This window comes from Hyaena hyaena, unplaced genomic scaffold (genome assembly GCF_003009895.1).
Source record: "Hyaena hyaena isolate Hyena2069 unplaced genomic scaffold, ASM300989v1 scaffold_438, whole genome shotgun sequence".
NCBI lineage: Eukaryota > Metazoa > Chordata > Mammalia > Carnivora > Hyaenidae > Hyaena > Hyaena hyaena.
The window spans coordinates 488,023-505,844 of NW_024081071.1; the positions used below are offsets into that span (position 1 = coordinate 488,023).

The following is a 17,822-nucleotide window of genomic DNA, read 5'->3' on the forward strand; positions in this document are numbered from 1 at the left end:
CTGAGGGTACACAGGATCCTTCCATTTGGAGTCCTGTTTCACCCCAGGGACAACATTCAAGAAGTCTGTGCCGACAAAAATCTACCTCTACATGCATCAGGCAGTGTCCCTGGTATACACCAGACCTCTCCAGAAGGTCAGGGAATGAGGGGCCTCTTAGAAAGCACGCTGGCTGTATGCAAAATCACTGATACACACAATACTCCAGGTATCTCCTGCCTCATAAGGGATCACGCCAAACTTAGTGAAGTAAAGCAACAGTCATTTCTCAAATTCTCAGGATTCAGAAAGGGCACAGAGGGGCTGACTCCTGTCTGCTTCCTGGTGCCAGAGGCCTCACCGGCTGGGCCTGGGGAATCCACACCCCAGGCGTGTCTGTGCTCATGTCTGGCATCTGGGGTGGGCTGGGCTACCTACCCTGAGACGAGACCATCCACCCTCCACTTGCCTGGGCCCAAAGTTGCCTTGGGCTTCTCCCGGCATGGTAGCTGGGTTCCAGGAAGAAATGTCTGGAGAGGGAGCTTTCCATGAGAGCCAGGCAGAAGCTAATGGCTTTCTAGGACCCAGCCTTGGAAGTCCCCCAGTGCCACCTCTGCCATCCTTCTTGACCAGAGCAGCCACAGCTCACCCACAGAGACGGACAAGGACTCCACCTCAGGATGGGAGAAGTATCCAAGAATGTCAGGAGCTACAACCAGGTAGTTGCCAGATACCTCCTACCCAACCCTCACTGACATTTTGGAGATGGGAGCAGACGTGCCAGCTTCCTGCCTGCGGTCTCCAGGGAAGCGATGCACGCCCCACTTGAAAAGCTTGAGTGATGTGTTTTATTTTCAAATCGAACAAGACAAAGACCACTTGCTTCCTCTCCAGCCACCTTCCAAAAATGCTTGCAAGCCATGAATGCCATTCTTCCAATACTAGGCAGTCCAGTAGAACTACTTTCTGCCACTGATGGAGGCGCGGTTCTGGTTCCTCTCCGCTGTGCAGGGGACGTGATCTGGAGAGACCAAACCAGGCTCCGAGCAGCCCTGTGCCAGGAATTTCACACTCAAAACAAGGTCTCCTGTGGTCACTTCCTCCCAATGTTGTGCTGGGTGTCACTTCTCATTTGGGCTGCTTTTTATGGTCTCTAGGGCCTGAGGGACAGTTTGGGAATAACTTCAGAAGAATCCTTTTACTTTTCTTTAAAAAACTCTCAATAGCCCATGAAGCTCAGGTTTCATTTCTTATTTCTATGCATTGCCTCTCTACTGTCCTCCTGCCCTGCCCTGAATGATCAGGAAATAAGGCCTGTGACTCAGCTGACTGCCCAGGACTCTCTTAAAAGATTCTAGGCCGAGACTGGTGAAACCGTACCAGTATTCACTGTCTGGATGAATGAATGGATATAGAAACGCATGGCACGTCTGTCCACTGCATTAGTGTTGAGCAGAAAGGGTAAGGGCAACACGCAGAGCCAATGCTGGTTATTAGTACAACCCCATTCATATTGCTTGATGACACTGCTAAGAATTTATCAGTTTGGAAGATGAGCAACCAAATCCAGCAAGAATGGATCCTTCTAGAACAGAAGGCAAGGAAGAGGGAGTGAACAGAGCTGCCAAGCTCCAGCCCGTCACAGTGGCTTTGCAGGACACACCATGGTGGGGAGGCATCCCAGACCCTGAGTGACTCCAGGACCTTGCTCAACAGCACCCTGCACCCTTCCTTCATCAGCCATGTGTCGGCTATGCCTCCATGTCTTATAAGGGCGGCAGCACAGCCTACCTTCTAGAAGTAAGCTCTTCACTCTAGTGCAGAGGGGCCTCCTCTAGGCCAGAGAACCCAGCCGAGTGAGAGCACCCATGTGCCTCTGTAATGGCCCGGGAATGCTATTTGTTAACAAGGGGCTCCTCTCTTCCCCAGGCTCCCCTGCCTGCCCCGTCATCCTGTGACCTCACACAGCAACTCCTGCCTCAGACCATTATGCAGAACCCACCTGCCCCCATGACACAGGTGAGTCTGGGGCTCAGGGAAAGGGAAACCTGGTGGTGGCAGGTTCTCCCTAGGACAGAACGCGTGCTTTCCTCTTGAGCATGTGGATGCCATCAGTGCCGATATGTAGGTACCAAACCAAGATCCCAAACCGGGGACTATTTCTCCAGATGTGTGGGTAGGGCACGTCGAGCTATGAACTTTGTCCTCTACCTGTCTTCTCCAGCCATCATCCTTCTCTTAATCTTTGTTCATCTCTCTGCCCCTTCACCATGTTCCTCTTACTTTTTATGACCCCAAATTGGTTATGTTATTTTAGGAAGTTTGAATTAGGCCAAATGTCATAGGAAGATTCTGCAAAAATGTAAAAGCTGTGAGTCCAGTACCATAAATAATCACATTTGTTGGGTTTTTGTTTTGTTTTGTTTTGTTTCTTTAAGGACCATGGCTTTGCTGAGTAATTCCTTCTTTGTTTTAGCAACATTCAGTGCATTACTATTTGGGTCAGTCCGTGAGTGAGTGTGAGGGGCACAGCCCTAGCTTTTAGCACTCAGCGTTCAAGGGAGACGCAGGCACACCAACAGACCAATCTCCATGGCAGGGTGTGCGTGTTTACAGAACTGGTAAGAAAATACCCTGCAGAGGAGGTGACACCTGAGCTGGGCCCAGCTGGACGTGCTTGAGGCCCGGTGAGAGGCTGAATGAAATAGCGGTCACTCATTGTGCAGCCGCCTAGGGCCACTGAGCTGACAGGCATACACTTCACTGAGGCCAGTCTCCACTTTAAGTTCCTTTATGGGATATCTAGCTTTGTGCCCCTGTCTGGCTACAACGGGGTCCCAGGTCATGATTCATCGACACGTACCCCTGGCTGCACTCTTGCCGAAGTGTGGACTTCTCTCTTAGGGCTAATCCGTCAGCAGTGACGAAAACTCTTTTACAACATATGTCCCATTAACAGCGGTATCAGATGCTTTCCTGGAATCAAAAAGACACCTGCTAGCACAAGCCCCACGCTAGAGTTAGGCTGGAAGGATGTCAAAGCTACTCGTCCAAGGTCAACTAATTAAAATAGTCTATGTTCATCCTCTTTAGGAAAAAGAAAAAAAAATTTTCTCTTCGAATTTCCAAGGCGCATTTGCTACGAAATTAGTAAGTTTTTCAGTCCAAAGGCACATGAAATGAGAGTTCCCATAACTTCTGGGTCTTGCATAGAAAAGGAATTTCTTTGTTTCGTAATGCATAATGATGTGATTAAGGCCTTCTTCACATTAATGTTTCATGTATTAAACATCATTTTAATTAACAATAAGTTCTTAGTCTATTAGGCACATTATACTTAATAATAACCACATTCTTTAAGATATTCTTGCATAATGCTGACCTTTCAAGCCAGACAGTTCTTTGCATACCAGCTCCATGTAAAACAATGCATTCTACAATTTTCTCTCTTTCCATTCTCTGATGCTGTCACTCTAGCACCTTATCATGGAAAAGGGGGAGGAAATAAGACCCAAAGTCTGAGAAATGGTTTTCTGGGTAGCTGGTGGTTTTGCTTCATACTTTGTTTCTAAAACGTCTCTAAGTTAGAATAAATGTCTATATCAAAAAGGCCATGGTCAAGAATATAACGAGAGACTGATGCCGGGGTATCTTGGAATGCCCTGAGAAAATCAGAATAATACTAGAAGTAACTATCACTTATGAAGCACAGTGCTGGCCCCTCCCCGAATGCCCTCCCCCATCCTGTTTCTTTTGGGAGCCAGCTGGGCAACCCAGAATGTCCTCCCCACTGGACATGCAAGGCATAGCCCCCAGTGTTTCCTGACTTTGTAGAACCCTCCACAGTTTTTATTGTGGTTGTGTGTGTGTGTGTGTGTGTGTGTGTGTTTAATTTGCTACCTGGTAGAGCTCGCTTTCTTTCTCAATCAAATTCTCTTTCAAGATCCCAGCTGTGTGTTTTGATGACTTACATTCTGATGGAGATTTTTGTGATACAGTCTGGTTTAGCGCAGGTTTTTTAAAATTCCGGTTTAGCAGAAGAACTTTTTCTGTTAAATGAAGTCTGAAGGCAAAGCCGCTCTGATTGAGGTGGATTTGGGGGGCCAGGGAGGTGTTGCTGGCAACACCGCTCGGCCTCTCCCAGCTCCTAAGACTCAGGATTCACAGTTTGGCCCAGACCACCAGCTAGCCGTGCGATCTCAAGCGAGTCTCTGCGTGACATGGGGGTATGATGTGAAGAATTAGAGTGTCCTGCCTCTGCTGGCCTGCGGCAAATGACTGGCCAGTGTGGGTCTCCACAAGTGGCAGTATATATTGGGTTTTAAATTATTTTTCCACTCCAAAAACTGAAGTCAGTTATTCCATCCTTCAGTGTATCCTAGCTATGTTCTAAACTCTCCTGGGCTCCTTGCTCTCCATATAAGAGAGGGCAGAGAGCAGAGGTAGTCTCCGGAAGTGTTTGCAAAAGACAATGGGCAAGAATCAGACTAGGGAGAATGTTGGAATAGAGGTTGAGGGCATGGGGGTTAAGTCATTGTTTAAAAAAAAAAAAAGGAGGTGGAAGAGAAGGAAAAGATAAGGGGGGGGGCAGAGGAGGGGAGGAGAGGGGAGGAGGGAAGCCCAGGTCAGCAAACACATGTTCCTCAAGAAACAGGAATTACTGAGTGCTCCAGAGAGCCTAGACCAGGGTGGCCACCCTAGGGAGTGCCAGCCTCACCTGGCAAGAAAACACCTTATGTCAAGGTAGACAGGTAACATGGGGCAGAGATCACCTGTAGCATCTTCCTAAAGTCAACCTCCATCCCAGGAAAACAAGAGGTAGAAGGAAGGGGAAACGGTGCTCTTGCGCAAAGCAGGTATTAGTGTCGCGCCTATAAGGTCATCCTCTGCCAGTGTTACCCTCAGGAGAAATGTCAGGTGATCGTACTACTCTTTTCCTTAGTTCTTTGCTGCACAGATTTCTAACAAGTGCATAGCAGCAAAAGAGCCCGGGGGAAGTGAGGGAGTGGTGAAGGCTTCCCCGTGGCCCCAGGCTGGTTTCAGCCCAGATATCAAGCTCATTTGTGAATTGTTACAGAAGAGGCCTGCATGCCAGGATCAGATTTAGGATAACGAAAGGACCCCAGATTGCCTGTGAAGCTGTCACATGCTCTGATGCACTGCTTTTGACATCCGTCCCCAAAACCATTTGTCCGACTAACCAAATTTGGAATGTCAGCTTGTGAGCACTGCTTACAAAATCGTGTCCCGATTCTGTGGCCCTCCCAGGCTTCAGTGCAATACATTAGACCTACAGATTCTGGTAGGCCTGAGAAAAAGCTCATGCGGGGACGCTGGGTCTCCCAGTGCTCATCCAAAGCCCCTGTGCACTGCTAAGCGCCCCAGCGAGCCACTCAGGAGGCATACGAAAAAGGGTGGATAAGGGACCGGAAATGAAAGTGGGCAGGGCTGCTCAGAACAGCAGCAACATCTGTCTGCAAGGCTGAAATAACTCTTTCATCTGGTTTGGTGTGTTGACTCCACCTTCAAGTTCTCAGCACAGTTCAGCATGTTCCAGACCATCAAAGACCAGCTGGAGCAGCGGACACGGATCCTGCAAGCCAACATCCGGTGGCAGCAGGAGGAGCTTCACAAGATCCAGGAGCAGCTCTGCCTGGTCCAGGACTCCAACATCCAGGTGAGACTCCTGCCTGGGCAAGTGTCCACCTCGGTCTCTGCACTCCCTGCCGCCCTCACATGTTTACCCACCGTTTCAGGGTGGGCAGGACTCCCGCCGAAGTCCCTCTGTCCTGCCCTAATGAGCCCTGCTTCCTAAGCATATTGCAACCTCCAGTACCAAGTACAAGGAACGAATCCCACCTCCTCCATTCCCAACTCCAGGCCAGATGTGAATTTCACATGGCACCCTCCCCCTTGGCCCCTTGCTCCGTTGGGCACATAGTGTCTGTATATCACCTGCATTTTCTTTTAAAAATTTTTCTTGAATGTTTTATTTTATTTCTGAGAGAGAGAGTCAGTGTAAGCAAGGGAGGGTCAGAGAGAGAGGGAGACACAGAATCCGAAGCAGGCTCCAGGCTCTGAGCTGTCAGCACAGAGCCCAATGGGGCTCGAACCCACGCACCTTGGGATCATGACCTGAGCCGAAGTCGGATGCCCAACCGACTGAGCCACCCAGGTGCCCCTATCACCTGCATTTTCATTCATGAGTGGTGGTGGTTCGCCCTGCATTGATGCCTGCCTCCCTCCTGTGGGGGTATAAACTCCCAGCACCTGTTCATAGCACCCAGCCAGCTACCCACGGGGTAGATGGAGGCAGCTCTACTATAGCCTCTCATCCAAAGCAGTGATGAAGGGAGATCTGGCAAATGAGGACATCTGCACCCTGCCTGGAGAGGGACAGGAGAGGAAGCTGGGGACTAGAGGTCAGCACCGTGGTGTCTCCAGGCCACCCCATTTGTGGCATGCCAATTGTGGCATTCTGCATGTTCTAACAGCAGCAGCTTTCAACCATGACGCTGCCCACCCTCCAGATGTCTCTTCTTTTTTTAAAAAAAATTATTAAATGTTTTATTTATTTCTGAGAGAGAAAGAGAGCGAGCGAGTGAGCGCACGAGCGGGTCAGAGAGAGGGAGACACAGAATCCGAATCTGTCAGCACAGAGCCCGACGCGGGGCTCGAAGTCAGACGCTTAACCGACTGAGCCACCCAGGCGCCCCCAGATGGCTCTTCTTTAAATCCTTTGGAGAGACTGCTTTTGGAGTGAAAGCTGTATATATTAGATTTCTTCCAAGGATAAATGATTTTTACCAAGTTTTACTGGTATCAATCCGAGACTATGTTTCTTCCCAAGCACATTCTTTTGACCCAGCCTCTAATTGTGAACTCACCTTGGAGTCTGCCTTGAGAGTTCTAAGCATTTGCACCCCCCCTTAGAAGAGGCAAGAGAGACCCTTGGGGAAAATGGCTAGAACCCTGGCCCGGCCACTTCCGGTCATGGTCCACACAGACCCTCCCGGGGAGGCGGGGGCGGCGACCAACAGGCTCTGAGTGGGCGCAGCGACTGAGCCCTGCGCGATGATAGAACGCGTGATGGGGCGGCGATGCTGGGTAGCGGGAGACACCTGCTGCGGGCCTTCCTGCCTCCCGGGGCTCCTCAGAGGCGCTCCTGGCTTGCTTTCCAGAGCCTCAGTGCCCCCGCCCACGCCACCCGCACACACCCTCAGCCCGGGGCCGGCTCCCCTCCCGGAGAAGGAGAACGTAGCCCAGCTGGACGCGCACTTCCTGCCCGGGTGTGTGTGTAGGGGGTGGGGGGGTCCGGGGGCGGAGAGCCCGGCCACGCCCAAAGCCCTGCAGCTGCCCCGCCTCCTCACCACGCCCCAAAACGGCCCGGGAGAAGACCACAGTGTTTACAGGAAAAGAAATGGAGTCATCAAGGTGTCAAAGTCCCTTTTTGCTTATTCCTTCCCAGCTGTATTATTTTCTCACTGATCCAAGGCCCGATTGGCAGAACTTGCCTGACTCCAATTACTTGAATGGAATTTTTACACTAACAGGAAGGGGAAAATTGAGCCAGAAACTGCTAAAAGCAAGGTAGGCGTATGAACATCCTCCTCAGAGCCCGGGCTTTTCTATTTCCTGCCTTTTCCACATTCAAACTGAATTCTAAAATAACAGAAGATACAAGGTTATATCTTTCATTCCTTGTTTTGAAGAAGTCTTATTTTTCTTCCTCGTGACCAATGCGTTTTGTTACGCACCGCCCCCTCCCAGAGTATCTCAATGCCAACAGAGCACCTGAGTTTTGTGAGGGTTGACGTGGAAATCAAGCCCTGCAGTGTGTTCCTTCCCCGATTTCATACTTGTGACCTTATCTTTGCAGTGGAATTTTCCAAAGAACATGGAAACCCACAGATAGTCCAACCAGAGAACATTTCCTCAAGCAGCCTGCCTAGTTTTACAAGTGTACAGATTTAAAGAAATACATTCCAAAATGTACAACCAAAATGTGATAGTCCTTAAGAAAAAACAACAAAACAAAACAAAAAAACCCTGTGTGGTTCAAGCATAAAAAATAAGCAAGTAAAAATTACTCCACCCCTTCCCTAAAAAGGTAGGAGTGGGGAGGAGAGATTACATAAAAATGGCAAAATGTTGATAATTGTTGAAGCCTAAACATGATGCACAGGGCTTCGTCATACCTCTATTTTGTGTATTTCTAAGATGTTCTGTAATACTAAGTTTGTAAAAGGAAGCAGATTAGAATAATGAAAAGCCACATGGGAGCATACAATTGGTTTATTCTTAAAATTAGAAGCTTTTTCCCCCCTCTGATAGCTTTTTCTATTTGAATGAAGGAACTGTTTTTCTCATACTTTCTATAAAGTTGACTCCTGTGTCTTTTAAGAAGTCGCCCTCCTATGCCATAAAATTCTACTTAATTGTGGGTAAAACAGAGGCATGGATGTGCACGGCAAATTAGGATTGTGCCCTACGAAATCCTTTATCAGAAAGTGCCTCTGAGCTTTCACTGAGACTATGTATACATGTGGTGCTTCCTGAGTACGATTCAAAACATACACACACACACACACACACACACACACACACACTTGGGTTATGAGGGAGAGGTCCTGTAAGGTGTTAGTGTTTGCACCTAGATGGAGTCATGAAGGACGCTACTTGCGGAGAGCTGTTCCAATGAAAGGCTGTGTCACCCCCTGCAGTCCAGAGGATGCCTCTTGCTCTCTTTTTGAGAGTATGCGTGCCCTCTGCTGGCTACTCAAAGAAATGCCAGGAAGGGCATCTGTAGCAATGGCAAATGTGTTCCTTGATAGTTCTTTTCAATTACTCATCTATCATTCCTTCCTTTCTTCCATCCACCCATTCATCCATCTATTCACCCGTAATTCTTTCCTTCCTTCCCTCAATCCACCTATGCATCCATCCATCATTCCTTCCTTCCTTCCATCCATCTACCCTCCATATACCCATCAATCCATCCATCCTTCAATCCATCCATCCACCTCCATACACCTATCCATCCATCCATCCATCCATCCATCCATCCATCCATCCATCCATCCATCTCTCTTTCCGTCCAGCAGACACCCATTATGTATCAAGCACTTGGTTACGCATTGTGAAAATTCAGAGATACACAGGACAGGGTTTCTACCCTCAGAAGGCACATCAGTGGGACAGAGTAGCAGACCCAGCAGTCTCTGATGTAACACAAGCAGAAGCATTTATTCATTCCATTCATTCATTTCTCAGATAGTTTTTGTGTGCCCAAAGAGGCAAAGGAACAAAAAGTTCCTTTTTTCATTTTAAATATTATTTCTTTCTAACATTGATTGAGGCCTTACTATGTCTCAGCATAAATTTTATTTAATCCTTTATGAGATATATACCGTTAATGTCATTGTTTTATCAATGAAGAAACTAAAGCTTTGGGAAGTCATGAAAACTGCCTAAGGTCATACCAGTAGGGTGTGGTGGGGTTGAAATCTGAACCTAGGTATGTGATTTAAGCTACATTATACTGCCTGTCATAAATAAAGGTTGCATTTTTTTGAAATCTAACCAGAAGATAAATTGTGCTCTACCAGAAAAATGTATGTTATGTAGTTTGAATATTGTGTTTTTGTTAAAGTGATGAAGTGTAGGTCCCCATGTGTGCTATAAATAAGCCATATTATCATAGATAACTGGGAAGCATAAAGTATTAATCCCCAAACTGAATCTGAGATGATGGGTACCCAGAAAATTCTTCTTAACTTCTTAAGTGACAGCTCTCATTCCAAACCTCTCTGGTGGGGTGGAGGTGTGAGTGGAAAGCAGGGAGATCAGGTGGGGTGGTGGAAAGGGCACCAGACGGGAACCTGGTCCAGCTCAGCTCAGCCACCCACCCACCTCAGGGCTCTGGGAGGCAGCTCAACCCTGCCCAGGAGGTGTAAATTTGAACTAATCTCTAAGTGTTCCTGCTAGTGTCTACTAGGCGTGGTTCCACCTCAGCCTTTCCATAATCACTGTCACCCAGCAAATGTTGGCATGTCGGTTCTGTATCAAGTTAGAGGTTGTACTGAACTGAGTACAGGAATAGAGGGCCAAAAACCCAGATGCTAGAAGAAAGAGGGACTTGCTCCTGAAGAACTCAAAGCTATAGGCCTTAAAGGGAGGAAAGCACTGCTTGTCAAGAATCCAGCATATTTGGGGGCACCTGAGTGGCTCAGTCAGTTAAGTATCTAACTCTTGATTTTGGCTCAGGTCATGATCTCACAGTTCGTGGGTTCGAGCCCCACATCTGGTTCTGTGCTGACAGCGCAGAGCCTGCTTGGGATTCTGTCTCCTTCTCTCTCTTCCCCTCCTCTGCTCACCAATAAACATTTAGGAAGGACGGAAGGAAGGAAGGAAGGAAGGAAGGAAGGAAGGAAGGAAGGAAGGAAGGAAGGAAGGAAGGAAGGAAGGAAGGATCGATCCAATATATTCAATAATATCAGTTTTCAATGCCCACAAGGACCTTTGATTAAAAGAGCTTTTTACAGATCTTAGGTTTAAATTTATTAAAAGTATTAAAGTTGTTTTTTTAAACCTTTAGAGTCAATTTACAGATTATATATTATTTACAAATCTACATATTTGGTCTAAAAATAGCAATGCTTTTACTTGTTTGTCCATCTAGTTTATAAACATAACAAATTATAAATAATCAACATTCTCTACCAAAGCTATTAATCTACAAGTTCAATTCGTCTAAATCTTCCAAACATGTCATGTGTTGAACAAGGCAGACTTGTCAACTTAGAAGTAAAATCTTTCTAAGCTCTTATGCAATTCTTCTAAATCAAACACAGCATAAATGAAGTAGGTCGAGGTTCTCATAAACAAACGTTCTACAAACTTATCAAATTCTCTTAAACCTTTCAAATTAAAACTACCAGGCCAATGTATCACATTTGCTTCCCTGGGAATGCAGAGTCACTTAGCTAATGGGGGCTGATTTGCCATCTCAGCTGGGAGCTGTAAGATCCCCAACCGCAGTGTGGGTGCACACCCGGGCCAGTGGTCGGAGACGTAAGGCCTGGCGCAGAGCCTGGTCCTACTGCCAGGATGGTGCAGCCGATGGCCCAGGTTAACCTAACCTCTGCCACCATTCATCCCATTCACAAGATATTTCTCTCTGCTCATGAGAAACTGATAAGCCGAGCAGTCTTTATGCAAGTACATCAAGTTATTTATAGACCACCTGGGGCTGAGTGTCTTTTACACTGATAGAACTCTATCACTAGACTGTAGCCTTCTATAAGGCAGGGTCAGCGTCCCTCCAACCCACTGCTCCATATCCAGGACCCTTTGCTTGTGGCATCACAGCACCCCACGTCCCCATGTTGAGTGAATGAATTCTTCCCAAGCAGGTCAGAGAGAGCAAAAAGGCCAACCTCTTACAGTGCATAGGGAATACAAAGAAGGTGCAGACACCTTGGTGTGTGGATGCAGACCCCTGACAGTGGAGGTACATGTGATCCCAACCTTAAAGGCACTCCTGTTCTGCTTCCAGATGTTTCTGCAGCAGCCAGCTGTATCCCTGAGCTTCAGCAGTGCATCACGGCCCGAGACTCAGCAGCAACTCCAGCAGAGGTCAGCCCCGGGCTCCCAGCCCCAGCTTGGGGCCAGCCCTCAACTCCCAGGGCAGATTGCCTCTGCCCAGGTGGCGAACCAGCACCTGCTCAGAGAATCAAGTGTGATATCAACGCAGGTAAACATGCTCGTTTTCACACTCAGTCCTTGCCTCTGAAGCTGACCAGGGCATGCTTGATTCCTGCAGTCCCCGTGAACTGGAAACCTACTGAGCCTTTCCTCTGTGACTGGGGCTAGAGTCTAGTGTGAGGGGCAGGGGATGTTTCTTTTCCTCATTCTAGGTCACTCTGAAGCCCCAAGTTGTACTAGTTTCCTTCTGTGTTTTATTAATATATTAAAATGCCCCAAAGGCATCCCACAGCTAAAACATTCAGCACTGATCCTGACCTGGGTTGGAGGTAGATATGGATACCCAGACACTCCCACTGACAGCCATCTGTCCCCGTGTGTGTGTCCTCAGCCCTCATCATCTACTCTTGGTTATAGCCATTATGAGTGTGAGAACACAGGTTACCCACTTCTGTTCATTGTCCCTCTCCCCTGGTCCACCATGCTCCCCCTCAGTCCTCCAGATTTCCCACCAAGCCCTTCCGTCATAGCCATTACCACCTACTACAAGCCGCCAGTGACCTTGCAGTCTGACAGTCAGCCAGCAATAAATGGCACTTGAATTGAATGGAATTAAGAAAACCTAAGCCTCTGCTTCTGGAAGATCAAAGACTGGAAGGCAAGATACAGCCTCTCCTCAAGCCTCATATTGGCATCCATAATCGTGGGTTCAGTAAACATCTGCTGAGCCCCTCTTATTCACCATCTCCCAGGGGAACAGAGATGAGTAAGCCTTGTCTTGACTCCAAGAAGCTTCTAGTCCCGTGGGGCCTCTGGGGATGTAAATAGATAACGTACAGTAAAATGTGGAAAAGTACACATGTAATAGTTCGGCCCACCTTTACCCAGATTTAAGGGTTTTCCTTTAAAATGCATCCTTTTGGTTTTAAAGGTCAACAGAAAAATTAATGAGAATAGCCAAGAAGAATTTGGAAAAGAAAAACTGAGGAAGGGCCTCTGCTATCTAGTATTGAAAGATTTCAAAGATACCTCAAGAGTTAAAACACTGTGGGGCCATCATATGAATGGACAGTCAGTTGAACACTGGAAAACCCAAAAAGCAAAAAAGCAAATCCATGCCCATTCCGTCATTCATTTAAGATTTCACTCAACAAGTACTTATGAAGTGCTCACTGTGTGCTAGGCACTAAGTTCTAAGCACTGAGGGACAGCGGTGAACAAAAGAGAAAAGAAAAAAAAAGCATCTCTGATGCAAGTCAGAGGAGAGATGCAAACAAGTAAAGATCACAGCATGTCACATGGTTATGCAAGAACACAGGTGAAGGTTGGGGGAGGGTAAGAACACAGGTGAAGGTTGGGGAGTGGGCTGGAGTTTTCAATAGGTAGCCTTTTCTTAGAGAAGATAATATGTGATCAGAGAGACCTGAGGGAATGAGAGAATGAACCATACCAGTACTAGGGGGATAAACATTCTGCATGGGGGAATCAGCCAGTGCAAAGGCTCTGAGGCCTGATGAGTTGGAGAGAAACAGTAAGGAGGTCCACATGTCTGGAGTAGAATTTGTGAAGCAGAAGATAGTTCAGTGCACATTTTCCTTACTTGCTGAGAGCCCAACACTGTTGTAGGCCCAAGGGATTCAAAGAATCCCTGAGGTGCTTATAAGCCAATGGGGAAGACAGTCCCAGCATCAGAATAGTTCAAAAACTACTGGGCCCTAGAGGTGCCTGAGGGGTTCAGTTGGTTAAGCATCCAACTCTTGATTTCAATTCAGGTTATGATCTCGTAGTTTGTGGGTTTGACCCCTTCATAGGCTTCATGCTGACAACACAGAGCCTGCTTGGGATTCTCTCTCTCCCTCTCTCTCTCTGCCACTCTCCTGTTTATTCCCGTGTGTGCTCTCGCTCTCTCAAAATGAATAAACTTAAACAAATAAAACCACAACAAAGTAAACTAGTGGGTCATAAGTTAGAAGAAGGGCCAGGGTGGGTTCTGGGAAGGGCTCCTGAAGAGATGACGCCTGATTTGAGTCTAAGTCTTACCTCTCTCATTAACGTGATCACCCCAGGGTCCACGGCCAATGAGGAGCTCACAGATGATGCAGGGAAGCAGCCACTCAGTGAGCAGCTTGACACCGCAGTTCAGCAGCACCACGGCTGTGCTCCCGCCAGCTCTGAGCCTGACCACGCTTGCTTCTGCCTCCCAGGATGGCAGCCAGTGCCAGCCCAGCCCAGACTTCAGCCATGATCGGCAGCTCAGGTACCAAGACTGCCCTCGGTTAATAGACAGCTCAGGTGCAGCTTTACAGTAATCATTGCAGCCTCCCTTCTGCCACCTCCCGGTCCCAGCTAACAAAGTGGCAATAGAGGACTGGGGTCTCCGATGGCTGTGCTCATCTTCCTTTGAGAGCAGAGCAGGCATGGTGGGCATCAGGGGCGACCAGAGAGGGCCCAGCCAGGCTGGGCAGGAGCTGCTGTCAGCCAGCAGGTCTACAGTTTGGGTGCTGATTCAAGTTTCCAATTTATTTCCTCCTCTGCTCCAAGGCTATTGCTGAGCCAGCCCATCCAGCCCATGATGCCTGGGTCCTGTGATGCGAGGCAGCCCTCAGAGGTCAGCAGGACTGGACGGCAAGTCAAGTAGGTGGCCCTGGGTGGAGGGAGGAGGCAGAGAACTGCACTGAGTGGTCTCAGGCTGGCAGGCCTATCGTCGGCCTGGACCAGCAGCGCTCCTGTGCATCTCACATGAAAGGCAAGGTCAAAGTGTGCCCACACCCTCTGCAAGGACACCTCCTTAGCTCTTCTTCCATTTCCCATTGAAGATCACACTGTGTAGCAGCATTCCATTCTTAGAGCAGGACCTGAATGAAACAATTAATTATATCCCTTGTCTGTCATCATCTTCAGGCATCTTTACGGGTCCTTCGCCCTTGATAACGTCCCAGGTAAATGTAGCCTGATCCTCTTCCCCAGGGCCCTCCCATGGCTCCATCTGATCAGCAGATGCTGGCACATTCCACAGGCATACTTGGACACTTGGAGCTCGCCAGCTCTGTGGTTCTGGTGGTGAGCCAGGGGACTGTGAAACCCTGCAGATGTGGGCCCTCCTTCCTTCCCAGACACGCAAACTCCTGTGTCTCCTTTCCGCAGGCTCTTCACCGCTTGTAGCCCCCACGTCCAGAAGCAGCTTCGCTCCACTGTTGCATTAACTACTGGGGATAGAGGTCACTGGAGACATAGGAACGGATGCTTGAAAAGCTACAGGAAAACAGTTCCTAGCTCTTGACATGAGGCAGAACTATCTCACAGATGTCTTTTTTGCATAACACTGGTTGAGTGTGTTTCTGAAGTTCACTGGGATGGGGCTAGCTAATTAGGCCTGGCCATCCTTAGAGCCGTCCCCTGAGACCAGCTCCCAGGCGCCCTTCCTCCCATGTCCTCCTTCAGCCAGTGATATAATAGTAACAGTGGATGGCTTCTGAACATTTCTGAGCGGCAGAGGCTGGTACCTGTATCGTTTCATTTTATCCCGATAAAACCCCCGTGATGGAGAGAGATGGGGAATGCACACTTCAGGAGGCCGCCTTTCAATTCTCTGATGGTGCTCTCGATTAGACAAAACAAAGACTCTCGTTACCTCACTTTCCAGAGATGCTTAAAATGCAGTGAACTAGGCAGAAATGGGTGTTCCTTCCTCTGGAATGCAAACTGCCATTTTCAGTCAACCCAATAATTGCCACCCTCCCCATAACCTCTACTGTCTCTTCCAGACATGACCTAATGCTCCACCTTGTTACAAATGATGTCACAGAGAGAAATCACATTTCCAGACTATATAATGCAAAATGGACTTCTCTGTGGTGTCTTTAAATACCTCTTCCTGGTCCGTGCTCTGGAGCTTTCCTAAATGGCCTTCTTGTCTCCCTTGTTCATGGACCATTATCATCAACCCCTTTTCTTTTTTTAAGTTTTTAAATCATGGTAGAATATACGTATAACATAAAATTCACCATCTTAACTATCTTTAGGTGGACACTTCAGTGGCACTCACCATCACTACCGTCCATCTCCAGAACTTCATCTTCTCAAATTAAAACTCCAAACCCCATTACACACTAGGTCCCCACTCTCTCTACCTGCTGTCCCCACGGGTCTACTTTCTGTCTCTTATGAATCTGACTCCTCTAGGAATCTCATCTAAGTGGAGTCATGCAGTATTTGTCCTTTTGCTTACTTCCTTTAGTATTACGTCACGTGCTCTGGAACGTGTGAGAATTTACTTCCTTTTTGAAGCTGAACAATATTCCATTATATGTATATACTGTGTTTTGCTTATCCATTCACCCATCAATGGCCACTGGGCTTGCTTGTGGAACTCTGGCTATTGTGAATATTGTTGCTACAAACCTGGGTGTACAAATATCTTCCCGAGTCCCTGCATTCCTCTTCTCTTGGGTACATCCCCAGAAGTGACATTGCTGGATTGTGGTGTAATTCTAAGCTTACTTCTCTGAGGAACTGCCATCCTGTCTTCCGGAGTGGCTGCACCATTTTACATGTCTATCAGCGCACATAGCTTCCAATTTCTCCACGTCCTCGTCATCACTTATAATTTTGGTGGGGTTTTTTCCATAATAGCCATTGTGATGGCTGTGAAGTGGTCTCTCATTTCAATTTTGATTTCTACTTCCCTAATGACTAAGGATGTTAAGCATCTCTTTTTGCGATTGGTCATCGCAATCTTTTTTTTAGAGCAATGTTGTTCGAACCCTTTGCCTATTTTTTTAGCCAGGCTGTTTTGTCGTTATTGAGTTATAGGATTGTTTTTAGTAACCTGGGCATTAATCCCTTATTAGATATATGATTCACAAATATTTTTCACTGGTGGCCTTCTCAATCCATGGATAGTGTCCTTTAAGGCACCAAAGTTTTCAGTTCTGATGAAGTCCAGTCTATCAGTGTGTGTCTGTGTCTATCAGTGTGTGTCTGTGTCTATCATCAGTGTGTGTCTGTGTCTATCAGTGTGTGCCTATGTCTATCAGTGTGTGTCTGTGTCTATCAGTGTGTGTCTATGTCTATCAGTGTGTCCTTTTGTTGTTGCCTGTGCTGTTGGCGTCACATCAATGCCTCTTTCTCAAAAGTCTGTTTTCTCCTTCCCACCTGTGACCCAGCAGGTATCCGCAGAGCCAGGCCGTGTTTCAAAATGCAGACATGCACACCACCAGCAGCAGCTCCTCGCCCCCCATCCTGCTGATGGGACAGGCGGTGCCTCAGCCCAGCTTCCCCACCGCCGCCTCCAGGCAGTCGCCCCTGCAGCCCGCACAGGCCCCGCAGCAGGCACAGCACTTCCTGCAGGTGGGCGCCACATGAATGCATGAGGGCACAGGCCCCAGCTCCACTGCTCAGGTCCAGCAGGCTTTTCCTCCCTTGCTGTCAAAGTGGTCTAGTCCTCATTTACAAAATACATCCCGCATAGATTTGCATTTGAATCTTTATAGTCTATGAAGTTTATAATACTAAAAGTTTGTAAGCCTGTGCATATTTAGTATGAGAAATTTAGACTCAGCCATTATGCCTCCTAGGGTATGTGCTTAAAAGGTGCATCATCAAAAAGGAATTTTTATTATAGTGTCCATGTATTTTAGAGCAAAAATCAGACCCTGACTATTGCTTGTCAGACTTGTTAGTGTGTTTATACACAAAGTCTGATACAAATATAAAATTAAACCATGTTTAAAGATTCATCAAGCTTGCTGGATAAATACAAGATGAAGCATGAAGTCGGGGCTTTCCAGGGAAATGTGGGGTACATTTCCATGTGGTCACTACTTACTTCAAGCACGTGCCAAATCCACTGGAGCCCTAGAGCCAGTAATTGGGGTTCAGATGGAACAGAAGTGTCTGCTTGGGCTCTGGCCTTCCCTCCAACATAAGGCCAGAGCGCCTTCCTGCCCCAGCCCTGACCCTGACCTGTGCACATCCTCCCTGGCCTCCAGCCCCCACCACAGGGCAGGGCATCTCTTTCCCTTCACCCCCTCTCCACCCTGCTCAGGCACCTTCAAAGCCACAGGTGGGTATGGTGACTGAGACGTTGAAAAGTCAGTGGGATAAAGATGAAAGGAGTCGCCCTTGAAGGTCTTGAA

The 17,822-nt window shown here is 47.7% G+C and overlaps 1 protein-coding gene across 9 annotated transcripts in view; it reads left to right on the forward strand.

Annotated features, from left to right (window-relative positions):
- Positions 1-17,822, forward strand: part of NPAS2 (neuronal PAS domain protein 2) — a 161,474-nt gene that overhangs the window by 141,102 nt on the left and 2,550 nt on the right. Inside the window, exons 15-21 of one of the 9 annotated variants that reach the window (XM_039253109.1) lie at positions 1,909-1,998; positions 3,073-3,129; positions 5,510-5,656; positions 11,537-11,734; positions 13,752-13,942; positions 14,227-14,319; positions 16,851-17,034. In XM_039253109.1, the coding sequence (XP_039109040.1) occupies positions 1,909-1,998; positions 3,073-3,129; positions 5,510-5,656; positions 11,537-11,734; positions 13,752-13,942; positions 14,227-14,319; positions 16,851-17,034 (960 nt within the window). The remainder of the gene's footprint in view (positions 1-1,908; positions 1,999-3,072; positions 3,130-5,509; positions 5,657-11,536; positions 11,735-13,751; positions 13,943-14,226; positions 14,320-16,850; positions 17,035-17,822) is intronic. The other 8 variants (XM_039253110.1, XM_039253111.1, XM_039253116.1 and 5 more) reach the window with 8 other exon arrangements.